Genomic DNA, 9,950 nt, shown 5'->3' with positions numbered 1-9,950 from the left:
TAAATTTCTTGCGGTAATTCGATCTACCCTCGTGGAAAGATGGTACATTTCCCGCTGTGCACACAACTGGAACGTTTCAGAGCAATTACATATCAAACTGTGAGATGAACGGAAAATTTTGGAGAATTTGCTTGATGGCTGTTAAACGATGCCTACGGAGTCCTGACTCAGAAATCGCAGTATAGGCGATGGACGCAGTACTAAGGCACAGTATTCCGTAGTTTCAGTTCTGAGCGGAATTATTTAACTGAAATTGTTGTGGAACATTCCCCGATAGAGCGAACTTGTAAATTCCATCTACGAATTCCTTAAAAAGTAAGTGGGAGAAAAACAGTTGCGTTCTTTTCTTTCGTTCTTTTCATACATGGTTGAATAAAACTTTCTTTGTCAGAATAGGTCAGAATAGAATGTGTAAGGAGGAAGTTAATTGGAATCACATCACGGACGAAACTTGTGGAGATTCCTCAGGATGATCGAAATGTCGCTGCACAACACGGTTGTTTCACCATCGCTATCTAGTTCACGATTATATGTGGCGTGTGCGCTCGGTATAGCCGTCATCGTCCGTTAATCTCTGAATGAATCTCCTTCACTTCTGATCGCCATATATGGAGAGAATAGAAATCGATTCGACATAATAAGTCGTACAATGCGAGTTTTTGTACGTACATGATGATGGATGATGATTGATGGAATAGTACTATGTGCTTGGACTGGATGGATTAGTAAGGTGTACATCTGGAACCGAGGAAGTCGTCTCCATTTCATCAAGCAACGATGCTTAAGACTACTTTTGCGACTGAACGGATTTTTTGTTGGAAGTTATCATATTATCGATTTCCCCCTACTTTGGACACACGTAGCGCTGAGTTCAGCGTAATTTTTGTCAGTCAACAGAACGTGGTGATTGTCATGGTGTGGTTGTAGTCATCAGCGCTATCATAGCGTGAGATGAGATGAATTGTGTGGATTTGGATCAACAGTTATTCTTTCGATGAACGATTATATCTAAAGCTTATGGTCATTCCAAAAAAATGGGAATTCTATGATTTCTCAGTGCCAGCGGCTGCTCTGGCCCTGTGAAGCCCAGTTGTTCGAAATTAAGAGAAGCTTAAAAGAGCTAAATCTCGCCCCCTCTTTTCTGACTTCAGAGAATTTCCATAGATTTGAATTAGTTTCACTATGAACGCTCAGGAAATATAACAAAAGTACACATTGGCGAAATACAGATCAAATTCTCGCTCGGTACATATGAACAACAAAAACAGTAGAGGAAAAAAAAGAGAAATGGAACATTATTGAGTGAAATGTGTGCACTGCCTTGTAATAATATTGCCATATATTTTTACATGAGGTTTCAAAAAAGAAAATGTTAACAACGAATCCTACTTTGTACGATACACTGTACGTCACTGTATGGCATACACTTAAGTGATACAGTAAGAGTTTTATAGAAACAAGAACAGGAAGATTTTATTTGTTGCCTGTTCGGAGTGTTCTCATGGAGTCATAGTTGGGACAATTTACAGAGTTACTAATTCAGGAGATTAGGATTTAACTTAGGAGTTTTTTAATGTTAGGAAGCATTACTCATCGCAACAAGTCCTGACATAGTTGATCTACCTTAACTCAAAGCTGAAATTGGTTGGAAATACAATACCTGTCGGACCGAAGCAGAAAGAAAAAGATTTTGGGTAGAAACAAGAGGACGAATACTGGGAACTTCAATAGATGAACTCAAACACAACAAGATTTCTTCCGCCATGGTAGATGACGGTTGTTTCTCTTTGAAAGGTCACAAAGAGCTAACCTTAAGGCGTTAATTAAAGGAGTAAGAGGAGACATGTTTAATTCTTCGGTAGGTAAATAACTGTTTGCATTAAAATTAAAAACTACTACACATTCCCTATGTCTGCTGATAATTCCCTGCGATAGAAAAAAAAATGAAGTGATTATTTCTGATAAGGTGACGCGGTATGAAAACATCGCCACATGCGCGGTTCATTCTCGGAAAGAGGGACGGGTGCTGTTCAATGAATAAGGATAAGTCAATGATTTAGGAGGTTGTATGTAATCCGATGGGTCGAAATACATAGATGGAATAGAAGTGCACATGGATGTCTAATATGTGCCGTACTTGTCTGCTAACATAATGGAGTTTCACTAAGATCTATTTGATCTATTTGTTCCTTAGCTTCTGCTTAATTGCCTTAGCTCACTGAACAATACCCTTCCAGCATATACAGTGCGCCAGATTTTTCCAAATTTTTTTCTCGTGATTTTGATTTACATATCTCAAAAGCAGTTATCAACGAGATATTAGTTTTCTTATATGCAACTACGGTAAATGAGTATGTTTATGTTCGATTTGTGTTTATATGTGTAGTTTGTAGGCGGTATACGGTATCAGGAATAGTATAAGTAAGGGTGCGAAAAACGCATTTCAAAGGGCATCGTCGACATTTCACTTTATACACAAATGTGCTCCAATCCTTTCCAAAGAGATAAGAGAGAAAGAGATGCTTGTTAAAGGATAAAAAGGATAAAGTCACTGGCGTATCAATCCACTTGGGATGCGCCAACGCGTTTCACTGAAATTCGTAATAGTTAATGTTTTTAAACGCGTGTTGGCCTCTACAATGACTTGCGGTGGCCAGCCGATCATCAGGTCAGTGTTTTTATCCTCCCAAACAAGTCTGGTACCAATTTATTGTCCCCGGAAGGACGAAAGGCTTGACGAGCACTAGGGCGATTTCGAACCCTCGACCGTGTGGCTACAGCGGACGTCTAACCAACTGCGCCACATCCACCCCGATATGCTTGTTAATATCGGGGTGGGTGTGGTGCAGTTGGTGTTGGTGTTTATCATGATATGCTTGTTAAAGTGACCAAATTTTTTTTTTTGTATATAGTCGGAACAAAACGACATGAAGCTCGGTTCAGTTGGATAATCGGCTATGCTCGAATCGGTGCAGTTAGCAAAGGACCAAGGTGGGACCCTTGTTGTGTAGCATTTCTGTAGCGAGAAAAAAAAATTAATAGAATTAGCTCCCTAGAGAAAAGGACTTGGATTGACTCTTCTGATACTCGCGCTTTTTCATTTTATCCCTTCACCTCCTTCTAGAATGGAAATCACACCAGTGAACTCAGCTTCCGAAGGAATTTGCGACCTTCTGAAGTGTGCTACCGTACACATGTGCAGCTGAACAAGGTCTCTTTTTCATTTTTTACCTCTCTTAGCATTTAATCCTTTGCACAAAACCTAAGCTAAACTGTAAACTGGGCTTCATTTTCGATAAAAAAAAAAACGGCCCAACAGAATAAACTGCCACTTTTTATGGTTTGAATAGGTTCATGTCCTGATCTGATCAGTCCCCCTCCCAAGCTTTTATCATTGAATGGTGAGTGGTATCGTTGATGAGCTTTCGATACATTGACTCGAATGCCGTCCACGATTTCTCTCTCAGCTTCATTGTTAACGCTGTTTTCTTACTCACCTCTTTGAAAATTTAACGATAAAAAAGACCACATTAGTAAATCTAGTGCTCAAGTCCTATTGAAACTTATTGAAATCCGATTTCAATTATTAGGATGAGAGAACGATGTTGCTGCTTGGTACTGCATCACAATTAATTATAGTTCCATTAGAAAGTAAGATCTTCGGTCTCTATGTAAACTAGGAGTGGTCTTGTGTAGGATCAGATGATGTATAACGTTTTATCAGTTGTTTTAGTACCTGGGGCGGATGTAGCGCAGTCGGTAAGAGGTTCCGCTGCGACCACACGAATAATCAATGGTTCGGAACCGACCTAGTCCCAGTCGATTCTTTCATCTCTCCGGGGTCAATAAATTGACACCAGAGTTGTCTGGTACGATGAAAACCACTGACTTGATACATCTGCTAGCCTAGGAAGTCACTGTATAGGCTAGACACGCGTCCGTAAACGTAAAACGATTCTGAATTGAAGTGAATGCGTTGGAGCATCCAGGCTGCCTTATTAATGTCATACGCTTTAAACTATATCCTACCAGCAGTCTTATTCAATGTGTACTGTTATGAAGGAGGAAAAAAGGCTGCTAGTTATTCATCAACTCATTACTTCGAAACTTGAACTACTTGGAAGTCCTATCTTTTTCGGGATTCTCTACTCAGTAAATGCTGGAAACGAAACTCTCCCCGTCTTTTCACCTAAATACAAAAGTGTTTGTCGTTAATCAAATCGCTTGGGATGCGCCGACGCGTTCACTTCCATTTGGAACCGCTTGAGGTTTACGAACTGGTGCTTACCTTGTTCAAGGACTTGCGAGATCTAATCGGTGTGTCAAGTCAGCGTTTTTATCCTTCCGGGGAAATGTGTTACCAATTTATCGACCCTGGAAGGGTAAAAAGCTTGGTTGGCACTAGGGCGGTTTCGAACCATCGATAGGTCGTGCTGTTATAGCGAAACCTCTTACCGACTGCGCTATACCCGCGCCTTTCATTTATGAATTAAGTAATAAGACCTCTAACATATGATAACTGGATTACACTGTTGTATCAGATTTTTTCTTGTGATAATATGTAGTTACTGTACTATAGAATTTAGTCATGAAGGAAAGTTGTGGTCAGTTTGGTTGACGATGAAATCCTTGAATGCTTTCCAACTTCAGAAAAAAAATTCTTGCATTTATTAGCAATGTTATTCAAATATGTTCCAAGTGGAAATACTAAGTAAATTTCTAATGGCTCGTGACACTACCGTGTTAACCTATAATAACGAACTTGGGAAGGGTGTTTTGTCGAGCATTAACTTTTCTTCACGTCCATTACGTTGCTGAAATAAGTCATATAATAATAGTAGAAAATTCTCCCACAGTGATAACGTAGAAGACTTACGCTTGTCATTGTTTTCTGTAGCTGATACAATTGCGTCTCATCCTGTGAGATAGTCTTTACTTGTTGTGGTATATTTTTCGAAGTTTTTGGTTTTTTCATGATATTTCTTCGTATCGATTCTAGTTCTTCCGATTTTTTTGAAATATTGATTTTCTGAAAACTGAAACTGTGAACTAATACGGTGCAACCTTGCTAGATAGGTATATACTTCGAGTGACGGCGCATCATGAACAGTTTCGTCTTGTGAATCTTTCCTTTCTTCGCTTTGTTGGTCGCTTAAAGGCTCGAGCTGGGAAAAACAAATTTCAATGATATTATGGGTAGTTGCAGCTGTTATTGAATAGGTAATTCAATGTAACTCACTATAAATACGTGTTTCTTTGGTTTCTTCTCTTCGACTGGTTGTGCCTTGCTTAACATCGGCTGAAATATTCGATTCGGCTGCATAAAATGCTTCTGTTGAGAATATTTGATTTTAGTGGCTCTTTTTTATTTTACTGATTGGTCCATCTAAGAGAGTACTTTTTCTTGGTGGTGTGAATTTCGCTCGAGTAGCGAACCTATTTGCGTACGCAAGTTCTGATCAAAATTGAACTAGCTACAGGGAGAAAAACTTGTTTAAAAAAAAAAGGTAGAAAAGGTGTTTAATTGTTTTTGCGGTATGATTGCATTATTCGTGATCAGAATTTCATAAAACCTGTTTACAAATCACAAAAAATTGATTTTATCTACTAGTCAGAAAGGTAAGCTGAAGTTTGAGCGAGTAGAAAAAATGAAAGAAATTTTCACGAGGATAGGTTTTATTTTGAATAAAAATAACATAAAATAGGTGAATTTCAAATTGCACTCTGTGATACCTAGAAATTTTGAGGTTGTTGACGTGAAAGAAGCATTTTACGGTCCTAAGACTAGAATTATTTCTTGTTACCATTAAAATGTGTCGAGTTGACTGGATTGTAATCAAATGACTTCTTACCGCTGTAGGAGCTCCGGTAACTCCCTCCGGCTTTTGAGGTACATTGTCAGCTGAAATGTATAAACAACTTTTCCAAGAAAATTTAAATATTGGCTTATCACGACTCGGAGATGTTGAGATCTTTAAGCGAATAGATAAGGACAGCGGCAGTGCTTACGCATATGAACGTGGTCACGCTATATTTCCTATTAGTAAATCAGAAAAAAGCGTGTGAAACAGCATTGGTTGCTCTTCGTTCCAACGACGCAACTTATTACAGACTGTAGAACGATGGCAATCCGCAGCCCATATGCGTTTATTCACCTTGCACAACTTCCGATACTTATTAAAGTTACGTTGGTTGGATTAGGGTCATTGGACGAGGGCGGAATTGCCCGTGTTCTATCGCGCAACATGGTGCATCGTACAATGCAATTAAGGTCGTTTTCTACGTCTTTTTTTCTGTATTTCTATATGAGGCAGAAATGATTCTGATCATGCTCATGGTCGTGAACTACATACATCCTCACTGGTATGCATTCGTGAATAGATTGCAAAATCGCCGCCTGAATAAGATATGGACAGAGACCGCGAAATCAGTAGGTTTACCAAAAACAACTATCACGCGTCAAAAATGTGATCGGCCCACCTGTCCGGTCCTTTACGTCCTTATCAAGAGCCACAAGTTTTCCGCTGCTGAATTTAATTCAAAAAACCCAGGGGATTTCAAGGTTAGGCCTATCATTAGCAATATTGGAGGTCCCACCGACAGAATATCCTGGTTCCTTAACACTATTCTCAGCCAGCTACTCCAATACGTTCCAGCTCATCTCTCAAACACAAAAATGCTCATAGAGCACCTCCGCAAAGCGCGCCTTGATGGAGATTGTGTCATCGAATCCTTCGATGTCATTTCGCTCTACATCAACGTCTCCACCGATGCTGCACTACAAGCAACATCAGAGCTGCTTCTCGAACACCAGGGAGCTCTTAACATGTATGGATTTGCGATACAATAAATAATGATGCTGCTGAGCGAATGTTTGAGATGTGCCGTATTTCGCTGGTCTGGGCAATACTATAGGCAGATTAGAGGCTTGGCCATGGGACAAAGAATTGCGCCTACATTAGCCGTTGCTTTCATACCTAAAGTGGAAAAACCCCTACTGGAACGCAAACCTCTATTGTACTGCCGATACATAGATGATTGTTGCGTTGTATGTCCAACACAAGCTAAAATGGACACTTGCTTCGATCTCTTAAATGAACAATCCCAGTACATAAAATTCACGAGGGAAAAACCTAAAGACAATTGGCTGCCGTTTCTCCTGTCGCTGTCCAGGTCCATTTGTGTAGGGAAAATTGGAAAACAAAATTTTATCGAAAACCAAGTTGTAAAAACATTCTGATTCACTACCAATCGGCGCACCCCTGGACAACCAAAAAGTCAGTCATTGAAAATATGTTGAAGACAGCGGCAACGGTTTCGTCTGAGGCTCAAGGGCGCATTGCCTCCATAAACATGGCTAACCACATTGCTCAGTCCAATGGGTACCCAGCAAAGGTTTCTCACTCAAATCGGAGCCATGCAACTGAGCGGCGGTGCCACAGGGTAGAACAAATAACAAAGATCCCTTTCTGCTTTTTTTTTTATTTCGGATGACATGAGCAATGCAGTGCGAGCAAGCTTACGACAGGCGGGTCTGCAAGACTCGGTCAAAGTAGTGGACATGCCACCTGTGAACCTGAAGCAGCAGCTAATCCGCAATCGCGCCTATGACAGACTTTGCGAGACACCTAATTGCATCGTTTGTCCGAACGGGAGGCAGAGTGATCGTGTGGTATCGGAAGTTATCTATCTAATCACCTGTCAGTTATCTGGGGCTGAGTACATTGGCGAAACAGGAAGACCCCTATGTATCCGCGTCAAGCAGCACCCAGACGGACTCGTAAAATCGAAAACATCATACCCTTTAGGTGCTCATCGCAGACGGTGTCATGACAACACCTCTTTCAAGATAGCTGTCACTATCTTAGCACGCGAATCAGACGTTCTAGCGCGAAAAACATTGGAAGCGTTTTATATCACGGCCAAAAGTCCCATCATAAATCGTAAAGAAGGATGCATCGCTGTGACCAACCAACCAGCTGGCGCCACATCAGGACCTTTGCGGGTTTTGACCTACGGGGTCAGAGGCAGGGGCATCGTTACTAGTTAATACTAGCGGCGCAACTCTAACAGCTGGTGGTCCGCTAACATCACGATTTCGTGGCTATCAAAGTGAGCGCTGGTCTGCTTTTCTGACGTTGCTTTCAAATATTCTGTTTGCTAAATCATATCTTGTGGGATGACGAGGCGTTTGAGAGAGTAGATTACACGTGTCTTTGATTTTTCCAGGCTCTGAAGAAGGCGACGACGCCGAAATGTTAGCCAGAATAAAGATCAATAACAATCTTGGTTCTGCTTAAAAAGTAGTACATCAAAATCCCTGAATTATATGATATGCTGCTTTTAAATACTTACCTGGCGCTCTGGTGATAGTATCCTTTTTCTGGTCACCATCTGTTTTTCTGCCATCAGGACTATCGCTTTCCTTGAAACGTACTTCAAACGATTCAGCCGATAATGATTTGGGGAATTGTGACGGCTCTTTGGCGACTTCAAGTTTTGTTGACGTTTTTTGTCCACTTTGTGGAGCTTCCCATTCCGTTCGATCTGATTTGGCTGTTACTTCGGCCAATTGTGTCTCAGAGTTGCTGTTACTTCCTAATCTTTCCTTCTGTAACTTTAGACTGATTGATGTAAGTAAGTCAATGTGGCTAGTTATTTGTTTTGTAAGCAGTACCTTTGTCATTTCTACTTTCTCAGATTCCAAAACTTTCCTTCTAAAACATCCGTAAGTTATTATTGATAGAGAAACAGAGATGAACAATTGCGAATAACACATTAGAGTTGGGCTCATAACACCTGCAAAACATACTTATTCGGTGGCCACTAGTTTTAATGGGATCTGAGCTGAATGAGAAAATAAATACTGTGAAAAGAGCAATGATATTAGTTTAGTTAGGATTATGGAGAAAAGAAGGGCAGATGTAGATCGGTTAGAGGTTCCGCTGCCTGCACGATTAATCGGAGGTTCGAATCCGCCCTAGTGCTCACTAAGCCGTTGATCCTTCCGGGGTCGATAAATTGGTACCAGACTTGTCTGGGAGGATAAAAACACTGACTTGACACATTGGCTGGCCCCCGTAAGTCATTGTATAGGCCAGCTACACTTTCGTAAACCTCAAACGATTCTTAATTGACGTGAACGTTGGCGCCCTAAAATCCATTCCCAAACGGATTGATTAACATCAGACACTTTATCCTTTATCCTTCCAAACCGTTTTTACAGCTGGTCAGCTGCTCGCGTCTGGAAGAGCAACCGCTACATCTCATTCCATCCTAGAAGCGCGAGCCTTAGCCGAGCACCATATATCCTTCTAAACATGTAACTTGATCCCTTTTCTATCGTGTATTTGTGTAGTCGTGTTATAAGTCATTTTCTTCATAGCCGCTCTTGTTGGGTAACTATATAACCGCGCTGCACTTTTGCACCCGATTTTTGCACTTTTTGATCCGTTTAATTTGCAATCCCTGAATAATTGGCAGTGTGGACGTTTCTGAAATATAACTGGAGTTTTCATTTAAGATGCTGAGAACGTTCCTCGTAAGTTTCTACGGTAGCTTGATATTGCGGTGAAGGTCCCATGTTTGACAGGGATTGGTATCTGAAAGTGATCGCTACTGCCGGTACCACCTACACCAAAACCTATAATAAATGAGAGGATTTTCGCCAGTGTTTGTCTTTATTTTTGATGACAATGAAGTATAGCGGTGTCCTCATTTCCATAACCACATTGACGCTAATCGGACGAAAACTACAAAAGTCTTCAGATTTCCAAAGGTATAATATGACTTTTTCTCATCAGCGCAGACTCGCATATTAACTGCTTCATTCGGCTGGCCGAATTTTGTGATGAGTAGGCAGAAGGATAAGATCTGAACTTACACATTCAAATACTTGCAAAAGTTAGAAGGAGCGCTCAGAATGTTGCGGATCCAACCGGCTGTGCCTA

The 9,950-nt window shown here is 40.8% G+C and overlaps 1 protein-coding gene across 2 annotated transcripts; it reads right to left on the bottom strand.

Annotated features, from left to right (window-relative positions):
• Positions 1–4,748: 4,748 nt before the first annotated feature.
• Positions 4,749–9,887, bottom strand: RB195_020412 (uncharacterized protein; the record flags this gene model as incomplete). 2 transcript variants are annotated; one of them, XM_064188694.1, is made up of 8 exons in its annotated part: positions 4,749–4,814; positions 4,877–5,029; positions 5,085–5,165; positions 5,240–5,299; positions 5,853–5,902; positions 8,356–8,611; positions 8,678–8,799; positions 9,884–9,887. In XM_064188694.1, 8 exons carry the CDS (start codon positions 9,885–9,887, stop codon positions 4,749–4,751), a joined length of 792 nt encoding a protein of 263 aa, XP_064044574.1. The 2 variants fall into 2 exon arrangements, with proteins under 2 accessions (XP_064044574.1, XP_064044575.1); XM_064188693.1 differs by lacking the exon at positions 9,884–9,887 and having other exon boundaries at positions 8,678–8,794.
• Positions 9,888–9,950: the final 63 nt, after the last annotated feature.

This window comes from Necator americanus, chromosome II (assembly GCF_031761385.1).
Source record: "Necator americanus strain Aroian chromosome II, whole genome shotgun sequence".
In the NCBI taxonomy this organism is placed as follows: domain Eukaryota; kingdom Metazoa; phylum Nematoda; class Chromadorea; order Rhabditida; family Ancylostomatidae; genus Necator; species Necator americanus.
Note: the sequence above shows the minus strand (reverse complement) of the source record. Positions and strands in the feature narration are given on the sequence as shown.